Here is a 24,998-nt window from a genome sequence, read left to right as displayed (position 1 = left end):
CGTTATCGGTGCAATCACTGCCTGCAGCGTGGCTCCACTGGTGGTTGGGTCACTCTGCAGTCAGAGCAGGATCAGAGAGCTCGAGATGCCCCCTGCTGTGCTTTTGAAATGCTGAGCTGCACAGAAATAGTTCTCGTGCAGAGCAAATGATGGCAAGGCATAAGCGAGTTTAAGGAACTTGATATGTAGAGGCAACAGCATAATCGGACTTGGATAAGTTAAGCGGGAGTTGCATGAAAGCAGTCAGTTAAAAAAAAAGATTGACAGACAGACAGATGCCTGGAATGACAAAAACAGAGAAATTGCCATGAAATCTTAGAATAATTACCACAAGTCAAATGAAATACCTGAGTGAAGGCTGACATTTTTCAAGGTGCTGGAATTGACTTTTGCCTTGGGTGCCGTGTTATTGGCTACATGCCTTTTGCTCTGAAGTGCACCTGCTTTCACACTTATTGGAGTGAACTCTTATATTACTCTTAAAGATTTATGTATCTGTCAGTGTGGACACCGGGAAAATGAAGCATCAGTCACACAGATTCACACTTACAGAAGAGCGCTTCTTTTTATAAATGCTGCTGTCTGCCATTTATGCTCCACCCTACTGGTTGAAATAAACTCATTGCAACATTTTAAAAACATTTGCCATTCATAGAGCACTTTTTTTTTAATGTATATATATATTTATATATATATATATATATATATATATACAGCCAATTGTGCTCTGATGAGATGTTTGGACTTTCAGCTCAACTTCAGGGATGAGAAACACACAGAGAGCAATATAAACAGGCAACGTTCCCTCACCGTAGTATGTTCAGCCAATAGACATACTTAGTCCAGTGGCAAAATCTCACAAAAGGCCATTTAGTGGCGAGTATCTAAAATTCCTGTCATGTTTTACCGTACAAAAACATGTCTACTCTTGTGTTTATTACTTATTCAGATCTTGTATGAGCCGGAGAACGCCGTTTCCAAAGCCTTCAATACCATATCTAAAAAGCAATTGGTCACACCTTATTCTTCACTCTACTTTCAGTCATCCCTCTGCTGGTGAAATTCTTCTGGCCATATATCAAGAGGTCCCCCTGGTGGCGGCACAGCCTGTCAATTCGGTAACCTCTGCAAATTTGCTTCAGACAGTCCTCTCAGCCAGTCAAACCAGAAACTGAAGGATCTATGCCTGTCTTGCCATTTCACCAATTCTCACTGAGGAGCATGGCAGACTCTTGTTTCAGGCTGTGTCATCTCCCAACAAAGAAAGCTCCACAAGCTGCCGAGGAGCGTGGCAAGTGGGGGAGCAAAAAGGAGTTCATCCTGTCTGTTGCTGGTGCTATTATCGGACTTGGCAATGTGTGGAGATTTCCATATCTTTGCTACAAAAATGGTGGTGGTAAGTTGTTTCTTTTAAATTGTTGTTTGTATTTGTTACTTATTAGATTTGGTGGTACTATCAGAGAAACTGCACAATGATGTCAGACCCTGCAGTCAAACTTAAAAAAAACAAAAACAAGAAAGACTTTCCTTGGTGTTGGGAAACTTGGTGGACTTTATATTTTGAAAAAATAGATAATAGGAAATGGTTACACTCCTGTTTTATTAATAAACAAGAAATTCATTACCTTTAATAATGACTACTGAAAAATGTGTGATTCAGAGATTTTTTGAAATAGACTGACAGAAAGTACAGCTTTCAAGTTTTGTAGATCATCCTATTGAAAGGGATTAGCTTATGAATGAGTTTTTTTTTTTTTTTTTTTAAGTAATTTCCCATAGCAATTCTCTCTGTCGCTCTGCTTCACTTCTGATGACTAAGGATCTGACAGATTGTGAAAGGCTATAACAATAACGTGTCTGTGTTTTTGTAATATGTGGCTTAACATTCTTTGCTGCATTCCTTACAATTTGATGATCAAAGTAAAGTCAGTGCTCAATCCAATAACACATGTTACATATGCACTGTGGTTTAAAACAACAACAACAACAACAACAACAACAACAACAACAACAACAACAAGCAATTGCATCATTTGAACTTACTAGTTTCAAAATTCACCAAAATTCAATTCTCGTAACGCGCCTTACATGGCTGTACCAGAATAGAAACCAGCTTCCAGGATGGATGCGACTGTGATATGAACAAAAAATGTCATAAAGCAACTTACTTTTCGAGAAATAGTCTCACAGAGGGGAGGTCTGTGCTGCATTTCCCAGAGGTTTGTAATATTTTGAAAATATTTTCAAAAACTGAACAATGTCGCACAGGTTCAGGTCTGACTGTAAGTACACATCACATTTGCTCGGCATGGTGAGTCTATGGTTTTTGTTTCTGAGGACCTACCTGCAATAAAAACACAGCGGTAGGTAGGTATGTGTCAGCTGCTCTCTCCTGGGTGACGCCACAGCTGACCGCGCGATCCATATGTCTGATCTGGCACGGGTACAATGACGGAAAACCTTCCAGGAGTAACCGGTGCAGTGAATTTATAGGTTACGAGCTCGTTTCACTAGACCCTGAGCCATCCCGGCCCCTGGTTGATAAAAATAAAAAGTAACACTAGAAAGTAGTTATGGAAACACATTAGGTAAGTGGTTGTTTATGGAGTGTTACTCCACTGTCTGGATGTCTGGGTCAAGTTTGAATGTTGCTCCTGTGCGTGCTCATAGGGGGGAATGTTCGCCTTGAACCTCAGCCAGCAGAGATTGATTCCTGCTCCGCTATACTCACTGCAGTACGGACGATACCCGTCACAATCCAAAGTCACGTCTTCGTGAGTGTCAAACTGGGTGGTATTCCCATGTCAGTGTCCTCCCCTTACTCAGGGTGAGGTCGGTAAACAATATGGGCTGATGGATTGAAGGATGGGGCGTGCAGGGCTCACATTAAATCAAGAGAGAAAGATGTAAAATATGTTTATTGCTCCGTTTAGTTGAGGTTCTTGTCTGTCACACGTGGGAAAAGCGCTTAAGTTGACAGGCCAAAACGTGTTGCCCACTTATTTCTTGTAGTAAAATGAAAACTGCGCAATCAAGTAATCCAATAAAAACCAGTTGCACTTGTTCGAAAATGTCCTTATTCCGCTGGTGAAATATCTTTTAGTCTGGGAAGAAATTTATCTTTACTTAAGTTGGATGATTCAGAAGAAAATGTAAGTGAAGCCAGCAAAACTCTCGGTGTATTTATTTATTTTTTTGTCTGGTTTTAAACAATTAAACCTGCCCCACATATGTGTGCAGTTTTTCAAGTAAGCCCATAAATCATCAAAAGCGAAGGCTGATAAGTCGTTTGAGCTTCGACGGTCATGTAGAAGTTATGTATACGGGCATTATAAGGTAGCCTGAAAAACTTGTGACTACTTGTGACTTGTGAATACTTCAGCTGCTTGAATCTGTGAGGTTGTAATTGGAGTTTATTTTAACAACATTTAGAAGACATTGCATAGAAAACTTGTGTTATAGCAATGCCCTAGTCACTTAGTTTCTTCTTAACTTTTTCTTTGCATTTAACTTGTCACTGTAATTCATCCAAATACCATTAGTCAAACCAAGGTAAGATTGGGAGAGATTTATGTCAGGGTTTGGGTTCTGTCTTGTCCCGTGAAGTGTGACTGCATCGCTCATCTGCAGTATTTCTGAAGTGCGGCAGTTTGTGACTATTGTTTTGATAATTCTTCCTTTGATTGTTACTCTTGTGCTATCGACTTTTGGCCTATTGTGACCAGCTTTAAATTAATGTCATTGTTTGTGCAGTGTGATGAAATCTACCTACGGGTATCAGTAAAGTTACGTTGACTTTGACTTTGACGTTTGAAAGGCAATATCAGCATGACGTTTCTTTGGGTTTCTTTCTTCGATTATGCCTTTCGAGTTGAAACTTTTTGTTTGGCTCAGTTTCTGCTGTGCAGCTTGACCCAGTTTCCATCAAAAATGTACTTTGGGGGCATGTCTGAAATGTGTAGCGGTGGTTCTGACATAACCATGAGCATTATCTAAAATCACTCCAAATCTGGTGTGATGTTCTCAGAAAATTGACATCTCAGCCAGGAAATCAAGGAAGAGAGCTCTGTAAAGGTAAAGTGTGTTTATTGGGTTGCAGTGCTGTTACATCGCTGCCATTATGATCCTTATATTTGCTGCTGCTACTGTGTTACCATTTTTCATTTGATATATCTAGAGAGTGTGTGTGTGTGTGTGTGTGTGTGTGTGTGTGTGTGTGTGTGTGTGTGTGTGTGTGTGTGTGTGTGTGTGTGTGTGTGTGTGTGTGTGTGAAATCAAATATATTATAAAAATCTTTAAAGCCTTGGTAAACCACAGACTTTAGGGAATTTAAACATTAATAATAAAGCAAAACATCAACTTTTGAAATAGGGAACCAGAGGTGCTCATCAAAAGATTGACAATACAGTGCTACAGGAGTAAGTCTCTTATCAGGCTTGTCTTATCAATCATTTCATTTTCTGTTTTACAAAATCTTTGCACCATGGTATTAATTAAATCTTCTACTGTTTCAATTTTGCATAATGCTAATGTACTGTACGTTATTGAACCGTTGTAAAATAAAGTGAATGAAGCACCTTCATTTATAATTAGAGAGTTTAGTTTGTATTTCTTAAAGTTCCAAGAAATATGATTAAGTCTGGTTTAATGTGATTCAATTTGCTTTAAAAGGCCTTCTACCGGGACAAATGAGAATATGCAAATGTGTGTAATATCTTTAATTTTTTTTTTTTCTTTTTGTAGTTTCAGACTGACTATACTGACACATTGTCTAACTGTAGCTCAGATTGTTGTTTTTTTTGTTCCAAAACAAAGGCATCTTTCGGACGTAGAGAGCTTTGCACATATAAGAAAATGAGTTGTTTGAGCAGTGTTCCAAGATTCCATGTGTTTTTGAATTTCTATTCCACGATTTTACATAGTTGCATGAAAAAAAAAAAGAAAAGAAAAGAAAAATCAGCCACAACACAGATTTCTTGCTAACTTGGATTTCCTGAGAAAGGTTGCTCTGAATGTTCGCTCTCAGCTGGAAATCTCTGATGGACCACAGGCTTTGACATGGTGCCATTATCCCTGTCAGGCAATGGCTTTCCATGTACCTGGCAACAGCCTAAAACACAGCTCAGATACTAAAAATAGTAATACTTGATAATGTCAAACCAGCGTGGTGTATTTGATTCATCAGTGATTTATTCAGTCTCATTTGATTAGAAATCCCATGCTATAGCTTTACACTTGCAGTAGCGCTGACTTCACAGAGCACAATAAGTGAGTGTATATGACCCTTTACATACACTGCAGTGAATAATATTCATTACTTGTATGAGATGATCTTTGGTGAATTATAATAATTTGTTAATTTGAGCATTTGAAGAAGCTTGACTGACACTATTAAAGCGAGTGCTATTTTAGACACTTTGATTTACAGGTGTATACGGGGGTGTCTAGAATGGTATGTAAGGTCGGCTGAGAAAGCCTAAATTAAACTTGGCATACAATATGTAACTTAAATATCAACAACTCGTTCAGACCCACGTGTCACCACTGTCAGTTAAGTACAGCCGGCCTTGGGAGCCGTAGTGTTTGTACTTGTTTAAAGAGCGAGAGAGAGAGAATCACATGAAAAGCCCTCATAAGAAACTTTTAAAGGGCTTTTAATGTGCTTTTTACATTTCTACACCATAATTCAAAAATCACCGTAAGCAGTAGTTTGCAGACTTACGTCTTAACTTCTTCACCGCCACTGTATATGGCTATATATAACTTATATATTTTTAAACATGAAAGAGTTTTTCCTTGGTCGTTTACGTAATATGTCCTGAACATTACATGCCACGCTTCTCTAACACGCCTCGTTCAAATGACAGCGGCACTATCAAGATCTTTGGGAGATTGTTTCTAATCGCGTGATTCGAGTAATCTTAAACATGCAGACTCTGAAGACTGTGACATAGGACTGAAAATCCCCTGTGTTAGTTATTTATCTCTAGAAATTAAAGTATTTGATCCTTACAGAATTTTTCTGACAATTGTTGAAGTGTGATATATATATATATATATATATATATATATATATATATATATATATGTTACATTGCTTTTGAAATTAAGTGAAGGCAATTTGGAGTTGTAGTTTTGCTTTATAATTTGACGAGTATAACTTAGAGGAAATTGACAAAAAGTCATTTTATCTTCTCCCGTGAAATCCAGTTTTCTACGGCAGTCATCCTTAGATCTCGAATGCGTGCCCCGCATCCTCTTCAAAGCAAGCAGTTATTCAAATTACACTCTTTTATACACTCTGGGTTTCCAAGGTCGGCTGTGAAGTGCACAGTAGTAATTGATGTGTTTATGAAACATAAGACTTCATATTGTAAGATTGGTGTGAGCATTCTGAAGGCCACGTGGTGGTGAGCAGTCCAACCTCATAATAGGAATATCTAAAGTTCGAGTCGGGGCTTGTTGGCTTTGTTTGTGTTGGTTTTCTTTCAGTACTCCTTTTTTCTCCAACAGTCAGTTTTATGAATGATTGTTGACTGTAAACCTGTAGGAGTGACTACGAGTGTGGGTGGCCGTCTTTGCCTCTGCAATGGGCTGGGGAACTACTGAGGAAGTATTCTGTCTGGTCACCCTGAGCTGCTATGATTATTACATATAACGAAAGATAAAGGGGCTCAATGGGATATTTCTGCCTTGGCGCTTTGTAGCAAACAAAAATTTTAATTTCAAACAATTAATATAAGGAATGGTAGAGTAAATGAAGAATCAATCATCTACAGTTTGTTATTGGAAAAACTCAAAACAAATGTAAACTCCAGGCAGACAGGAGCGCTGGTCCTCCTTTCTAGAAACATTAAATGGAGGATTTCAGGCACAGGGATGAGACCCAAAGTTAACATATAAGCCCCAACCCAGGAATCAAACACTAACTTTTTGATTCAAAGTGAGAGTGCTAACCACTGCTCAACTTTTACTGATACGACCTTAAACTCCTCCCACACTCTCTGTTGCCCACCGCCCTCAGGAAAACATCTCGAAAGCTTGAAGTGGAAATCCGTGGCCATCGGGTCATTTAACCCTGTTTCACACTCTGGTTATTTGCACCTAAAACATGACATTGATGCATCATTTTCAATTCTGTTTAATGTTTTTTTTTTTTTTAAACCTTTACCCTTGAATCTTAAATTCAGACTTAAAAATCAGGTAAGAGATTGAGGCATGTTTGCAGAAGCTAATGTTGCACATGAGTCCAAGAGCTGATTCTGCTTTGTCTGACGTTTCGATATAACCAAACAGCTATACATCCTTAAAACAAAGCATTAGAGCTTTGTTTTAAGGATGTTTTGCAGTAGCTCTGCCTTCCACTTAGCTCGTTCAAAATATGTATAGAATTTATATAATTGTGTTGGAAATTCATCTAAATATGAACTTTTTCATCAAGCTGCTGGTCATATTCCTTATTCCTATTCCATATTGTGCACGTGATGCCCAAACCCATGTCACATTTCCCTGCTGCACTGATGCCTTGTCTTCATTAACCTGTGGAACAAAATTCCCTCACAAAGCCTGTTCACAACTAAATTTTTTCTCGTAAGTTGTGTTTTTTTGTAACACATTGTATAGTAGGGCAGAACTATTAAATGTTTAGACAGTCTTTAAGTAACTCTAAAGGTAGTTGGGAGTTATTTTTAAACAAGAAATGGTAAAAAAAAAAGAAAAAAGAAGCAAATTTTTTGTCAGTTTAAAGGCCACTTTGCGAGAGTTATAATTGTACGATGAGCATGCAATGGTGTATGGAGTTTAAAGTTTTAAAGTAAAAAAAAAAAACATCTGTCAACTCCATCTTATGTTTAAAACCTATAAATTTGCACATATTTTCGTGCCTGTGGTATAAATGGTTTATGAACCCAGCGGGCTGCTGTATCTCTGCCATGAAGGTTGTCCTGTGACTTTACAGACTTACAGACTCACAGTATTCAGCCGTCAGCCACACAGGCCACTACAAGACTCGAAGGTACTCAGATTGATTTGTGATCCCTAAATGATATAATCTATTCATCTAATAAATTATTAAACAGGCAACGATCTGTTGGTGGCATTTTTAAAATGTAACTTTAAAATGACTCTTTAAAAATATGAACGTCACCCGCATGCCCCAACCCTCATGTTTAAATAATGTGGGACGCACACGTGAAACATAAGAAACATCTGTTCCGATTTTGTTTTGAGACAGGAACACTTGATCACTTCCAACCACTGAGTCATATTTTAGAAGTGCTTTGCACCATGAGGCGCTCAGTAAGTCCAAAGCCAGCGAAATTACACGTGCCCATGTGGTGTTCAATCGATATTCAGTACTTGTGTGAAGGAAAGAAAAACAATCTTCAAATACCACCAAAGGATTGTTGATCTAACAAATTGTTTTATATATATATATATATATATATATATATATATATATATATATATATATATATATATATATATATATATGCAATTTTAGGTTTTCTTAAAACACTGAGATGAGCAGATCATCTCAGTGTGTGAGCGTCTATAACACAGTATAGTCACGTAAGACTTTAACTGCTTCACGTCTCGCTGAGGCCTTTTCTAACTGTGAACCTGTGAAGCCACAGGTTGACCCTGATAGCAGTGGTACTTTAAAAATACTTTAACGGTGTTATATACTCTTTATGACATTTGGCATGTTCACACAGGCAAACCCTCACAAATGATTAACGCCTTGATAAATTAATGAGCTGCGAACAAGGTGGAACCTGTGAGGACATCCTGCACGTTTCCCCTCGTTTTTAACATCAATGTCGAGGCATTTCTGAGACTTGCAGTTCAGTTTTCAACATTGCTGCAGGCAGTGTAAAATATTGGCATAAACAGTGTTTTGATTTTATTTTAAGAAGTTTTGATAAGTCCTCAGATTGAAAGAGGACAAAAAAATTGTAGCCACATAAAGGTGTTAGAAAACATTGTTATTTATGCAGATTGAACCATCATCCGCTTCTTTCCACTACTTGTTCTTACCGTCACCAGCAATGTGGCTGCAGTTCACGTTGCTGGGGAAACAAATCATTTGTCTGAAGGCAGGATGATCACATGTCCTTCCTTGTCTGACACAGTATGATAAGTTTTTACATTCACGACCTTTGATGGGGTGTTCATGAATCAATGTACCATAAGGCTTGTATTTAGACTGGCACTACTGCGCTCACACACAGAGAAGCAGATGTCGAAGCAGCAGTGCTTCCAATCTGCCCACAAACTGTTCAAGGTTTTAGTTTTTCATTATTAAATTGACAAATAATAGGACACATTTTATCAAAGCAGGCTAAAAAACTCATTTCAGACATACGTACATATGAACATATGAGACTGAAAGTTTGCCAGCGGTTAAAGTAGTCCATAGAGGATAAAGACAATGTGACTCACCAACTCCTTGTAGATGTGCCAAACTAGCTTTTTCACTCAGGTGTTTGATTGATAGTTAATGTAACTTCAATATGCGTGTGAGTTCTTTGGCATGTTTAATTTAGGAATGTGTCATTAGTTTAACTGGCTTAACGTGAGGCATTTATTGACCAATAAGAAATTACTTTATGACCCTCCCCATTGTTTGTCACATGTTTTGTTTTTAAACTGGCTTGCTTTTATGAAGCTACAATCACAAGCTGAGGTTGCTCTCTGCTGACTTCATGGCCTGAGAATTTACTTTGAAAGCCCATGACACTGAAGGCGAGAAGACTTCTTGTTGTTTTAATTAAAATTGAATGTGACTAAGATGGTGGCGGACAAGGTTTTTCAGTGTGTGAAGGATGTAGAACAATGATTGAGTAGTTAAACCCAAAGCTGACCAGTCTGTGAACGGCTTATAACAATACTCCGTATGAAAGCTTACCATGTGTAAAGAAATACACTTAATATTTGATAGATTCCAATGCAATCCAAAACGAGATTGAGGTCTTTTGTTTTGAAACTCGCTCATAGCTCTTTTTTTCGCGATCTGTCATCACGCAACTGAGCTCAGCGTCTCACTATAAAACCGCAGGTGTGTTGAAGCATTTAGGCACCTGGTAAACTGTCAAAATGAAGATAACAGATGGAAAAACAATGATCCTTGCCAGCCACATGAAATCTGTTCTGCTTAAAGAACACTCACTCCAATTTTTTTCTTCACCGAAGACTATAAGTTCAACCAATATGTACAATATATCTATCAAACTTTGAAGATAAGAATCTATCCTAAAGTAGACACATTTGGAAGTATTTTGTTTTCAGGTCAGCAGAGGATCCCTGTCATTACCTGAACAAAAATACTATTATACAAATACACAAAGTCTATTAACCTGCATTGATTTTTTTCTTCTTTCTTTAATGGAAAAAAAGACGGGGTTACACATGTAGACAATACTGAGACAATATTTCAAGTAAGGAGTTACCTCTTCACACAAGCCAGAGCTTTTATTTTTATAATCTGTTATTTTATCTGTTTCACGCTATCAGTTTATATTTTATCTAAAAAATAAATAAATCATGATATAAGAGTAATTTATTAGTAAAGTAGCCTGAACTGAACTGTAAAAAAAGGAAAAAGAACTCTAAATGTTTAAAGATTGTCACAATAACGGTTTGAAAAATAACATACAGTAATTTGAAGCACTTTAAATGGACAGAATTATACAGAATTGGAAGTGATTATAAAACTCTTTGCGTGTGTTGTCCTTTTGTTTTACGCTGCTATTTGGACTTTTGCAGGTGCATTCTTCATTCCTTACTTGTTGTTCCTGATCACCTGTGGTATTCCTCTGTTTGTGCTGGAGACGGCACTGGGCCAGTACACCAGTCAGGGAGGGATCATGTGCTGGAGGAAGGTTTGTCCTTTGTTAGAAGGTGAGTTGGAGCTTTCGAAGTTGTGGTGGACACGGCAAGTTAGATGTCAAAACAGTGTGTGAATGCAAACGTTCATGTTGTTTTCAGGAATGGGATACGCCAGCCAGCTGATTATTTTGTATGGGAGTATCAGTTACGTTGTGATCTTAGCCTGGGCGTTTCTCTACTTCTTCTCCTCCTTCTCGGGGGAGTTGCCATGGGCTTCCTGTAACAACACCTGGAATACAGGTAAATGAATTGTCAAGCCACACTCACATCTCCGACTATCAGTCAATGATATTTTGTATTTAAAGTACCAATAAATTTGATTGAACTATTGATTCAAGTATATTTAAGATAAAGTAAAGAAAATGTTTGCATTATTTATTTGTATTCATAATCAAGTATATATTTTTTCTCTACTAGACTTCAATGAGACTAAATCTATTTTTAATGTGGTGCTGACCCAATGATGTGTCAATAGAACATGCATGTTTAACAATACTTTGATATATTTCAGATGGTTGTGTGGTAATAAACAACTATAATGCCTCTGCTAACTGGACCACAGCTGTGAATTCATCATCGTCTGTTGTAGAGTTTTGGCAGTAAGTTCTTGTCTAAATGAGACTGAAACACAGGGTGTTTATTTGTTACTAATGGATGACAAATACACTTATGTGACAAGGACCAATTATATTTTAAAGAGTGAATTTTCTACCACAATTAAATATCGATAATAGAGATGATGATTCTTGTACAATATAAATATGACTTTATCATCTATTTATTATTATATGCCTTGCCAAACAAAGAGATGCTATGTTGTACTGGTTGTAATGTTAAGAATGTACTTGCTCACCTATACGACGTCTTTTTTCCAGATTGGATGTCTTTTCTGAAAGTAAGGTTAAATAGAAACAAACTGAGACGATTGCTTTTTTTTTTTTGGCACGTGTTTAACAGACTATTTCCCATCTTCGCCAGTGCTGGCATGTAATTCGGTTGTCTCACATAATCCTTTGTATAAAGCAGATAAACTGAATCCAAACAGACACACTACATGTCTGACAATTCATCTTGCTCAATCAACAACTTAATTTCACAGCCCCCTCTTCTTCTTCTTCTTCTTCTTCTTCTTCTTCTTCTTCTTCTTCTTCTTCTTCTTCTTCTTCTTCTTCTTCTTCTTCTTCTTCTTCTTCCTTGTAACTTCTACATTTTAGGCAACAGTTTTGACCAAAGTTGAGAGAAAAAACCCAAAAGTTTCTAGTTTGTTTTGTAGTGAACTCCGATGGTTAAAAAAAACATCCTGTTATTTTAATTTTTTTTATTGAAATTGGAATAACTACTAGAAAATAAGTGAACACATATATGGACAGGTTCAAATGATACAAAACCAACAAGAAACAAAATCATAGAAGACATACTGCACAAAAATACTCTCCTTAGCTCTGTGCTGTATTCATATTGTTTCAAAGAGTTCCAAAGGTCATTCTGAACCTGTCCAAGCTTCACTTTTCAAAAGGTCTGACTTTACTTGTTTGAAGCACACTCACATTTGTGTGGTTGGGATTATAGGGATTAGTATTAACCACACTCGAGTTTCTTTTAATTGGACTCAACTTGACAAGTATGAACACAACTAGATGGGTTTCACAACCTTCTCACAGTCATTCAGCCACTCAGTATCAATTAAACGTCTGCTCTCATGATGTGAGGGTGGAGTTGCTGGTTGAAAACAATGCCTTCGCCTTGTATTTATGTTTTGATCATTTCATGAAAAGAGCTTCAGAGTTTCATGAATGAAATTCCCTTGCTATTCTTCTGGTTTGGTTTTACTTCTGTTCTGCAGCCAAGACGGCAATTTTGGCTATTCAATGATTGACTCCCAACTTTATGACTGTTGATTTAGCACATTCTCCAGCTTGGTAGTCAAAGTATTTAGCATCAATAGACAGTGTGAATTACTCGTGCTAAAATGGTAAATGTGGAAACATAATCGACTCAGAATACATTTCAGTTGCTGTTGCGTGTGTGAGGGTAGGAAAGTTCAAGCATTGCACAACTCTCAGCGCAGCTCCCTCTAATTTGATATTCAAGTGAGATTTATTCAGCCAGAATAATGAAAAACACCTGTGTGAAGGTGTGAAAAGCTTTCACATGCTTTGCATATTTTGTTCAAAAACACTGACACTACTTCTTTCTCACAGGAGACGAGTGTTAAGTATATCCTCCGGCATAGAGGTCTTGGGAAAGATTCAGTGGGACCTTTCTTTGTGCCTCCTTCTGGCATGGATCATCTGCTACTTTTGTGTCTGGAAGGGAGTCAGATCCACAGGAAAGGTAAGAGGGAGATCATAAGTGTTTGCCAAGTTGAATCCCATTTTATGAGGGAGAACCATTTAAAGTGTTATTGAGGAAAAAAAAATAAAAAATTCCACAACTATATAATAAAACAGATGATTCTACTGCCATTCCATTTGGTGACTATATTACCCACAGGTTTTGTTGCATTGATCAGTAAATGTACATCCTGGCAATTATTAGACAGATTAATTAGACGTGAAGCTTTTGCAAATGCTTGACGTTTCTTGTCATAAGTCAGTTTCAATTAAAACTTTAGTTACCTTTGTGGCCAAGTCGTGGCTAAAGCGCAGTAGGGATGTTACTGACGTCACGGAGGCACAAGTTCTAAAGAAGCCGGCAAAAATCCGGCCGTTTTCAGAATAATATGTTTTAATGGGATTTCCATCCACAAGTTGCAATCCCACCCATGGCATTGTGTGTTTTTTCTTTGGCTAGGAAATAGTCAACAGTCGCATGAGGCCAGCAAAACCTCAGCGCCACCTCAAGACAGAACATGCACATCATGTCGTTAAGGCACCTCAGTTCATTAAAAGGAACCTTAAAATAAATTCAGAGCATCTTAAAACACGATGCGGAAAGCCTCCACAACATCGGCCAAAGCTCTGAAGGCCTCTTATGCAGTGTCTTTGTACATGGCTAAAGCCAAGGAACCGTTCACGATAAGTGAAGACCTGCTCCTCCCAGCTGCTGAAACCATGCTGGGAAAAAAACTCAGCAGAGAAATTAAAGACTTTACCTTTCTCAAATGACACCATTTGCTGCAGAGTAGATAAAATTGGAAGAGACACTGTCGAGCAAGTTGTGGAAAATTTTTAGCGAGTCTTTTTGCCTCGAGTTGGATGAATCCACAGACGCCAATTGAAATGCCCAACTTGTTGCTTCTCTGTGTGATATGTCGATACTGACGACATTCATGAGCACATACTGTTCTGCAAAACTCTGGAAGGGAAAATGACTGCAATCCTGCTGCATCAATGGTAGGCAGCGCGAGAGGGCTCGTACTGTGGTGTTCATTAAAGAAGAAAAACCCAACGGGAAGTGGACTCACTGTGTCATACACAAGGAGACATTGGCGCCAGGAAAATCAGCCATGTGTTACATTATGTTTTGAATGACAGCATTAAAGTGATCAACTTGATAAAGTCAAGGCCATTTAATGCACGTCTATTTCGCACGCGACCGCTGCTGCACAAGGAAAGATACCGAACCGGCTGTTGGAAGTATGATCCGAAGTAGACACCCTTCTGACTGAGCACACATCCCCTCACGCCACTTTGTTCCAGAACACAGACTGGCTCGCAAAGCTCTGCTGTCTGGCAGACGTATTCAGTAAACTGAACAAACTGAGTATGTCTCTACAGGACAAGGACACCAGCATTATAAACCTGTATTACACGGTGGCTGAGGAACAGGGTCTGTGAACAGGGACATTTCTCCTGCTTTTCTCAAGTGGATGGTTTTCTCTCTATTGAGAGTGAGGACAGCATTCCAGTCAAGTCAGTCATTGTGGGACATTTGAGAAACTTGATTCAAGATTTTCATTCCTGCTTTCCTGACACGGAGGTGAAATCTGCGCAACTGGATTGGGTCAGAAACCCTCTTCTTTTGTCTGGAGCAAACAAAAGCGAGCTACATTGTCACTTACCAGGAAAAACTCTTGGAAGTCTCATCTGACCTTGGCCCTTCAGATGAAGTTTGCCACGTCCACGCTCACACAGTTTTGGGTGTGTCTGAAACAGGTTCACCCTGACCTGGGACAGAAAGCTTTGGAGCAGCTTTGAGCATTGTGATCAAAGCAAAGGAAAGAAACAGACTGTGCCTGGAGAAGAGTTTGGCCACAGCCGTTGCCTTCCTGCCACCAAGAATGACAAAGATCCTCAGTGCCTCAAGCCAAAATGTCTCCCTAAAATATAAGTGCAAAAGTGCTCAGTTCAATGCAACGATGTTCTTAAGTGTTGACAGTTTGAAACTTTAAGATGTTATTCTAATTTTGGATCCTTAAAGAAGATATTTTCAAACAATACATTAATTATGTTATGATCATGCATGGTTATGCCATGATTATGTCTTTCATGGTGAATAAATGTTTATAATTAAGTTCACAAATCTAGTTTGATAACATTATTCCAAAGGAGGGCACTATAAGTTGCTAATTATTTCTATGTGCGCAAATCTTATTCGTTATCATTTATTGGGTTTTAAGTTTTTTTTTTTATATGTATATTTCTATTTGAAATTGTTCAAAAGAGACTGCTACTGATGTTTTGCAAAGCTACAAAGTTTAATAAATCAGACACTAACCCCACAGTGCTGTGTTTTCCACCTTTTTTCAATCAGAGATTTATTCTCGTTAGTGAGTTGAGAACCACTGTTCGTGTGTGTATATATATATATATATATATATATATATATATATATATACTTTCAAAATCTTCAGAAAAAGAAAAAAGGCTCGTGCAAAAGTCTTGGCACCCTATATAGTTAATACCTTGTAGCGCCTCCTTTGGCAAGTATCACAGCTTGTAAACGCTTTTTGTAGCCTGCAAAGAATCTTTCAATTCTAGTTTGAGGTATCTTCGCCCATTCGGCCTTACAAAAGTCTTCCAGTTCTGTGAGATTCCTGCACTTTCTGTCACGCACTGCTCTTTTCAGGTCTATCCACAGATTTTCCAATATGTTGAGGTCAGGAGACTGTGAAGGCCATGGCAAAACCTTCAGCCTGTGCCTCTTGATGTAATCCATCGTGGATTTTGAGGTGTGTTTAGGATCATTATCCATTTGTAGAAGCCATACTCTCCTTAACTTCAGCTTTTTCACAGACTGTGTCAAGTTAGCATCCAGAATTTGCTGGAATTGAACTGAATCCATTCTTCCTTCTCCCCGTGAAATGTTCCCTGTGCCTCTGGCTGCAACACAACCCCAAAGCAAGATGGATCCACCTCCATGTTTAACAGTTAACTGTTCCATTTCTTCTCCAAACGTTCCTTTGCTCATTCTGGCCAAAAAGGTCTATTTTTTACCTCATCAGTCCACAGGACTTGTTTCCAAAATGCCTCAGGCTTGTCCACATGTTCCATTGCAAACCTCAAACGCTGCTTTTTGTGGTGATGACGTAGGAGAGGTTTTCTTCTGATGACTCTTCCATGAAGACCATTATTGTACAGGTATCGCTTTATAGTTGAATAGTGTACCACAACTCCAGTGTCTGCCAGAGCTTCCTGGAGGGATCGTGCAGTCAAACGTGGGTTCTGACTTGATTTTCTCACAATCCTGTGAGCTGTTCTGTCTGATATTTTTCTTGGTCTTCCAGATCTTGCTTTGACCTCCACTGTTCATGTTGACTGCCATTTCTTAATTACATTCCGAACAGAGGAAATTGGCACCTGAAGACGCTTTGCTATCTTCTCATAGCCTTCTCCTGCTTTGTGAGCATCAATTCTTTTCAGTTTCAGAGTTGTAGGCCACTGTTTAGAGGAACCCATGGTGCTGGATTGTTGGGGCAAGATCAGATGTGTGTGGTTATTTAAAAACCTTTGAAATTTGCATCACCTGGTCTTTCCTAATGATGATTGAGAACAAGCCATGTCAGGTTAATTCAGGTCTCAGCTTTCCAAAGGGGTTACAAGGTAGTAAGTATATAGGGTGCCAAGACTTTTGTACGGGCCTTTTTTCCTTTTCTGTTATTTTGAAAATGTAAACAATGGAAATAAAACCCTCTTTTTTTACATGTTTATGTGAATGTCTCATCTGTCATTTGATGCTCTTTGGAGGTATTTTCAGCTTCCCTTGGCTTCATTATTGACATTTATACAAATTTTGACCTGAGGTGCCCAATCTTTCGATCCCCACTGTATATATATATATAGACACACACATAATGTTGGATTTAGGGATCACACAAATACGCTGTTCTGAACATCTCATATAATGAAAATTGAAGACTTAATTAAATTTAAAACTCTTGCACACACACACACACACACACACACACACACACACACACACACACACACACACACACACACACACACACACACACACACACACACACACACACACACACACACACACACATTATGAAATCGCTGTTGTGGACTTCAGACAACCTCAGACCTGCTATGCTGTTATGTGACACTTAGCTGCTGAATGTTTGTCATTAACGTGATGACCGATCAGTGGGTGAGCAGGACTGACTTGGAGGTCTGTGAATGTGGGAAAGTGAAATCTTACTTGGATAACTGCCCATAAAGGGACATTTGTGTAACGTGCTGTAGCGTGACTTATTTACGAGTGCATTTTGAGCAAGACACTATAGCTCAGACATTCTCAGTCACAACAGGTCATTACACGATGGCTCCTCCTCCTCATGCCATAAATAAGGTTTTATAATTCTGGAATAAAGGGTGTGTCAGACACAGTGACGTGCGGTGAGGTTCATGGCTGGTGAGGCACTGACTTCATCCCAGTCAGATTTACAAACATATGAACCCTAAAGAGTATCTTATTCACCATTTGATTGGCAGCAGTCAACGGGTTATGTTTAAAAGCTCATACCAGCATTTTTTACACATACAAACTGTAGCACACAAAAAAGCTAATTTAATAAAAAAAAACGTTATTATGGTCTTACCTTTACTTATAAATGAAGTCCATGCGCCGCTCCTTCTGAACAAAAGCATCGATAACTTGTTTATAGAAGTTTAGAAAACTGTTTTATTTTAGATATGTAATCCTCCATGTTAAAAGTAAGTCCAGGCGAGAGGAAAAAATAAACGATCGCTGCCGCTGCACTTGACTTGCTAACTGTAGCTTGTTGTCACTTATTCTGCAGCCGAGGAGTCGCAAGAAGGATCCCTGGGATCACTAGCGCCCTCTAGCATGAGGCAGGAGAACTGCGTGCCTCACCCAGTGCGTCTTCGCAGCCGTTTTATGATTGCTCAGCACAAGAAACACGTTACACACATACAGTTGTTGACAAAATACACTCAGTTAACTAAACTATGGAAATTTATAATATAATTCATATAGCAAAAGTGTTTGAACATTTTAACAGCGACATACAGAGAGATAGCAATACATGGTGAGGCTCAGCTGGCTGCTGCCTCAGCTCAAGTCTCTTCTCAGTATTTGAACGGTAAATGTGAAAATTCAGCGATTTTGAATAAAAATAATCTAAAACTGGTGAAGTTTAATGGAAAATAACTTTATAGTATAATCACTGGATACATATAACAATTTAATTAATTTTTTTCTTTTTACATTTTTTTTCTTTCCATGATGGCAGGTGAGGCACTGCCTCACCTGACTGCACGTCACTGGTCATACATCCCTGCTGTTAAAAAACGGAAGAAAAAAAAAACCTGTCAAACCGTTAAGTAAGGTGCTAATGGGTTACAAAATTTCCTGATGTCCAACTTACATTATTCAGACAACTTTTTTTTTTAGAGGTCTATTTAAATTGGCCCTGTGAGCAATAATTTGACCTTTTAATGAACGGGTTTCACACCGTTGCTGTGTGTGTGTGTGTGTGTGTGTGTGTGTGTGTGTGTGTGTGTGTGTGTGTGTGTGTGTGTGTGTGTGTGTGTGTGTGCGTGTGCGTGTGCGTGTGCGTGTGCGTGTGCGTGTGGGTGTGCGTGTGCGTTTGCATGTGCTTATGCATGAGCTTGCATGCATGCCGGGGAGATTATGTATCAGATGGTATCAGTTTTGTCTCATGAGTTTTCTCAGCTACTTAGCACTGCAGCTGGACATCAGCCACTACTAGATATGGATCCTCTTTTCACCTTCGCCAATGAAAATTGGGCAAAGGTTATGTTTTTGGCCACGTGTATTTATTTATTTATTCATTGGTTTGTATGTATGTATTTGAATAACTTTTCACAAAAACTACTGACCTGAATTACATGAAATTTTCAGGGATGATTTGTCAGTATCCAAGGACCAGTCCATTAGATTTTGGGATCGAACAGCTCCTGGAGAGGTAAGATATTTCCTCCGCTGTGGACACACTGGAGGTCCACGATGAGCTGTCAGTCAGGGCTGCAGCAAGGAAGTTGCCATTAGCCGCCTGCTAGCACACTGCTAACTTTGCTCTGGACCCTGCAGCTAATATCTTGGTTTGGCAAGGATCCAGAAACACCGGTGTGAGGGGATTGACTCCGGTAGTGCTTTATCTGTGCGCCCCCACTCAAGGTTTCGCACAGTGATGTTGCTATCTCACAGGCTAGTTAGCATCGATGTGAGCTAACTGCTAACATACTAGCAATGCTAACGTGGTCCCACAAATAAATGTGGCATTGGCGAAGGTATTCGCTCTACCAAGTGCTCGTTCTAGCCTCTTCTTGAGACCTATGTGTCTTGTATTAAAAGTACTTTTTTTCTGCTTTTGATGCAGGCTACGTACGTCACAGCCACATTCCCCTTCATCATGTTAATAGTGCTGTTTCTCAGAGGAATGACACTCCCTGGAGCCTTTCATGGTATCCAGTACTACCTGTACCCCGATGCCACACGTCTCGCTGACCCACAGGTAGCATTCACCTTGTATTTCAATTTACATCGGCCATCTATTTGTTGCAGTAGCATCAGCGTTTTTGTTTTTTTTTATTCTTTATTAATCATTTTTCACTGATTTGTAGGTCTGGATGGATGCTGGAACACAAATATTTTATTCCTATGCCATTTGTTTGGGGTGCTTAACTACACTTGGGAGCTACAACAAATACAACAACAACTGTTACAGGTGAGTATATGACTGACAGTAACGCTTCTGTGTTATTTGTTGGCGATATCATCTGAATGCAATAATGTCAACACCCACAATGATCATCTTATTGATTTGTTTTCATATTAATGTGTGTGTTCAAGATCCAAAAACTAACAATGCATGTTGAATACAATTTTTCATGTAATGTAATACCAGAGTATTATGGACATTTTTACTACCAAGACAGAAATAATAAGCAGAACTTTCTTTATGGTTTTCAGAGACTCCTTCTTTCTTTGCCTGTTGAACAGTGCAACCAGCTTTGTATCTGGCTTTGCCATTTTCTCAGTTTTGGGCTACATGTCACAAAAGCAGGGAGTTGACATTGCATCGGTTGCTGAATCAGGTATGTTTGTACAGTAGTCTGGTTAATGCCAGACGCATGTATTTTCCTTCCGTGGTTGTTTTGTCCTGTCATGTTGTCACGTGTTATTAAGAGACGAATTGCATATTTGTACAATGCAAATCAAGACGTTCTCAGGTTGGGGTTTGTGGATAGTATGAGAGAAAAGAACAGGACAGAAAGTGGGCATCACATGGTGAGTTAATCAGTATGTCCCTAACATTGTTTTCCACTTTGTAGGTCCTGGCCTTGTCTTCATAGTTTACCCACAAGCCGTGACTCTGCTGCCATTCCCACAGGTCTGGTCCGTGTGCTTCTTCAGCATGATCATCCTATTAGGAATAGACGGTCAGGTGAGCTGCAGCCTTTCCTTTGTTTCCTGAATAAATGAATAAAACCTTTTATTCCAGTGATTTATTTATCACATCCCTAACCTGTCTTTGTGTACTTCTGTAGTTTGCAGGGCTTGAAAGCATCATGACGTCTATATCAGATCTCTACCCCTCCCAGATCCGCAAAGGATACCGCAGAGAGCTTTGTCTGTTGGTGGTCTGTTGTCTTTGCTATGCGTTCGGACTTTTTCTGGTGACAGAGGTAAGGTCTAAGAGGCACACCCACAGTCTCATAAACAAGGGATGTGAAAGTTGTGTGTGGATTGATTAGCGCATATACAGGGCATTTTAGCACAACATAGTTGACGATTGATAACTAATTCACTAACTGCTTGTTTACAGGCCGGAGCATACATTCTGCAGATATTTGATCACTATGTATGCAGCGGTCCCACCCTTCTGCTGATGGCAGTCTTCCAGTCAGTAATTATTGGATGGATTTATGGTGAGAAGCTGTTGTAGAAGTTTCTATTTGTGCTATGCTTTTAGCATTTCTCACTGTGATTCACGTTCTGTACTGCCAGCGCACCAATAGCCTCAAACTGTAGCAGTTGTTTGTCGGTGAAGTGAGCCACAGTGTGCTAATTCTGAACTTATTATGCCAGCTTGTTGAAATTTATGGAAACATTTTACACTGAAGTAGTTGACCCACACTGACATATTTCCTTGTCTAAAATTGCATGAAAATTAAAGATATTTCTGACCTGAGAGGTGTAAATGATCCCAATGAGCCACAGAAAAGGACAGCTGCTAACAAAAGGTGAATGTAAAATTGTCAATTTAACTTACGTGAATACTACCAACACAAGAATAGATTTTTTTATTTTTTTTATGTAGCTGGTGTTTATGCCTCAGCCTCAAGACATCTGTGAGCTATAGGTGTTATATTCCCACTATGATGGAGACCGTTAAACCACACTGCAATATACTTAAAGCAAATTCCAATCTGAATTTGGTACCTTTCATTATTTCTAGTAATAGTGTTTGTAACATATGATATGAGTCCGAGGAGAACCTCTAGTTATAGCTATAAGTTGTTAGGGAAACTACAAGTCTATATAAATACGTGATCTTCCAGAGTTTGAATTAGCCACGCCTGCTGTGAGTAAACTAGTTAACTAACAACTAACTAACACTAAATAACTGTAATGCTACAACTTTCAACAGTAGCTCCGCAGCATATGATCAGTTACAAATACAGAAGTTCATACAGCTACAGCTGCACTTACAGATGTACAACTGTTGTCGCTCTCCTTCCTGCTCATTAAGCCAATTTAATGCTAAAATTATTGGATTAATGTTTTCCTAAGTCAGTTTTCCTGACGGCAACATGAAATACGTCCCAGTGTAACGATCATTAACATGAGACGCCTCCCATGTTATTTGACTATCTGTCTGTCTGTTTGTCAGATAGCTTGCAGTCACGTGTCACATTTTTGCATTAGTAAAAAAAATAAATAAAAATAATTGTCATATGATAGTCAATACCTAAATAATCAAGAATACATTCTTCATTCATTTGGAGGACATAAAAACATAAAGTAAAAAACTAATTACAAAATCAAAGTGCTGTAAAAGTTAACATGTTGCTTATCTTCAGCCTGAAGAACACATTGTTTACTGTTAATGCTAAAAGAAAAAAACATGCGAAAGTGCATTCATATTGCATGTTTAAACAAACCCCACTTCTGAATCTAATCCACGATTTTTTCCTAGTAAAATAAGGTCTTTATTTCATAGGTGCGGATCGCTTCTTTGACAACATCAAGGACATGATTGGTTACAAACCTCACGTATTGATCAAGTACAGCTGGCTGTATGTCACCCCTATTATCTGCAGCGTAAGTGCTTGAAGCAACCACCAACACTGACATGAATATCGTCCTTGATAGACCTCTGATCCTTCAGCAGTTGTTGATGGTTTGTTCTCTTTTTTCAAGGGGACCCTTGTGTTTTTGCTTCTGAGATACTCCCCACTGAGGTTCAACAATTCCTATGTGTATCCTTGGTGGGCCTATTGCATCGGCTGGTTTCTGGCCATGTCCTCTCTGGCTATGATCCCTCTCACCATGATCTGCAAACTGGCCAAAGGAAAGGGGACTCTCTGGCAGGTCAGTGGTGTACTTATTAGCCGACTCCTGAAAGCTCGGGCTATAAACATTACTTGAACCCATTTTTCTGCCCGTATGCAACTGCAGAAGATATTTTGTTGATGCTAAATATACTTTTCCACAGCGTATCAAAGCCAACTCCCAGCCTGCAGACGACCTTCCAATGATGGCGAAGGAAATGGAAACCATCTGCGCTCCACTGCATGTCAGTGATGATGGGAAACTCAACCATAATCAATGAAAGACCAATCTTTTTGAATAACGTTCTATGTTTTTTTGGTTCTTTGGGGTTATTTTGTTATTTTAGATACTTATGGTGGTTAGTATTCATTTATAAATATTTGGGTTGAGTTGAAGTTACACATCTAAAGCAACGAATGATTAGGAGGTTTTTTTTATCATCAAAATGTGTCATCGTTGAATCATTATTCAAAATACTACTACTTGTTTGGGGTTTTTCTTTAGGCTTTTTCTTGTATTTTGCTAGTGTTTGCTTATATTTAAAGTCTGCAGTGTGTTCATAGCTCGTAGTTTAGCTCTCGTGATCCAGACTAAAGCCAGTGACGGAGTCTTGGTTTTTGTTACGTTTACATCAAACCAAAAGTAAACAGACGGCATTTTGAACACTGTAAGTTACATACATTACTTGAACGAGTAAGGACCTCGATGCATTATTTTTCAGATATGTTGTTTGATATGCTAAATTGATTTGGTGGACTAATATAATGGGATTTTGCCAGGGTTTTTTATTTTATTTTTTATGTGTAAACAGCAGCACACTGTGTTGCATCCGTACCTCAAACTACACCTTAAGTTGGATTAATTTATTTAATGGTCTCTCTTTATTTGGCATGTACCAAGAGGTAGTTGGCAATTGTAACTCTTTTGAAACCACACATCATTTCCCTCGCAACTTTAAAAACGCAGGAAATATGTCTGACCTGTTTTAATTTACACACTACTATATCACGTCTCAAACTCTAAATTACTGAATTAGATTGTCAACGCTGAGGAAATAGATTTTCTCCGAGTGCAGCCAGTTTTGAATTATTTTACAATAGTCAAACACATTTTGAGAAAATTACTGCTTTTTTTTTTTTTTTTTTGTAGTAGTATTCAAAAGCTGAACTCCTCAAAACCTCAATCTTTATTTTCAGCACACTCATGATGCAGTTTTCAGAGAAATATATTCTTCTGCAGGTCATGGGGGTAACTCTGCTTACCTTACTCAACTGTCGTAAGCAAAACCTGGGAATCGTGTGGTGACTTGACTTGCTTTCCCACCACCGGCTCCTCTCAGTGGCAGCCACACCTTCACTGTTTCTAGAATTCAAATTATGCATTGTTACCACAGAAGCCTTACTTCATTAGATAATGCTATCGTCACTACTCTGTATATTTCCAGAAGAGCTGTGAATATCTAAATCATTCACCTTGTTGCCTTCTGATAGAAAATCGCACCACTTTTCTATACTACAGACTAATAACAAATAATAGTTCCACTTTGACCTCAGCTGGAGGGAAGTCATCTCAGAGCGCCTCAAAGTGTGCTGATATTCAATCATGATATCTTATTGAATTTCTTTAAACATTTGGCAGGTCTTCCTCAACAAAATACTGAGAAAAACATCACTTGACAGTCATGTTGGCATTATACTGTCAAGATTACATAATTGACACCACACACTAAAGTGGCTGTTATGACAAAGGCACTACTGTGTCTTTCAAATTAAACTTACGGATGCGCTATTTTCATCATTTTGGATGCAGTTATCCCTCCATATGACATCCACCTTCGATACCAGCACAGTTAAGCATGCACACACACACACTTACTTATAGGCAACTTGACTAGGTGGAGGGACATAACCACGCAGGCAAGATAAAACTATGCAGGCAAAAGAAGAACACGAAAACTCCATACAAAAAGACTACAAGCTGGAATTAAACCTTAAAGTTAATGTCTGTCAATCGACAGAGTTAACCACTGCAGTCGTTCCTGTACTTTCTCATCTCCTATACAATGGAAATAAATTAGAAATGCTAGTTATGATTACCATGATCAATTTCTCGTCTACATCCACAACTGACGGTGGTGAGTCTAAACACGGGACACACAAGGGAACAGTTGATAGCAC

At 38.7% G+C, this 24,998-nt stretch overlaps 1 protein-coding gene across 1 annotated transcript; it reads left to right on the top strand.

The window, feature by feature from the left end:
- The first annotated feature begins 1,141 nt into the window (after window positions 1–1,141).
- On the top strand, window positions 1,142–24,784 carry slc6a11a (solute carrier family 6 member 11a). The gene is made up of 14 exons (XM_080462544.1): window positions 1,142–1,396; window positions 10,768–10,902; window positions 10,990–11,130; window positions 11,402–11,489; window positions 13,092–13,224; window positions 19,643–19,777; window positions 19,887–19,990; window positions 20,236–20,360; window positions 20,598–20,710; window positions 20,814–20,951; window positions 21,092–21,194; window positions 22,490–22,590; window positions 22,690–22,860; window positions 22,985–24,784. The coding sequence occupies exons 1-14, from the start codon at window positions 1,183–1,185 to the stop codon at window positions 23,099–23,101; spliced, it is 1,818 nt and encodes a 605-aa protein (XP_080318670.1). The 5' UTR covers window positions 1,142–1,182; the 3' UTR covers window positions 23,102–24,784.
- The last annotated feature ends 214 nt before the right edge of the window (window positions 24,785–24,998 follow it).

Source organism: Lipophrys pholis, assembly GCF_963383615.2.
Source record: "Lipophrys pholis genome assembly, chromosome: 4".
Classification (NCBI taxonomy): Eukaryota; Metazoa; Chordata; class Actinopteri; order Blenniiformes; family Blenniidae; genus Lipophrys; species Lipophrys pholis.
The sequence above is the reverse complement of the archived record's forward strand: the minus strand, read 5'-3'. Positions and strand labels throughout refer to the sequence as shown.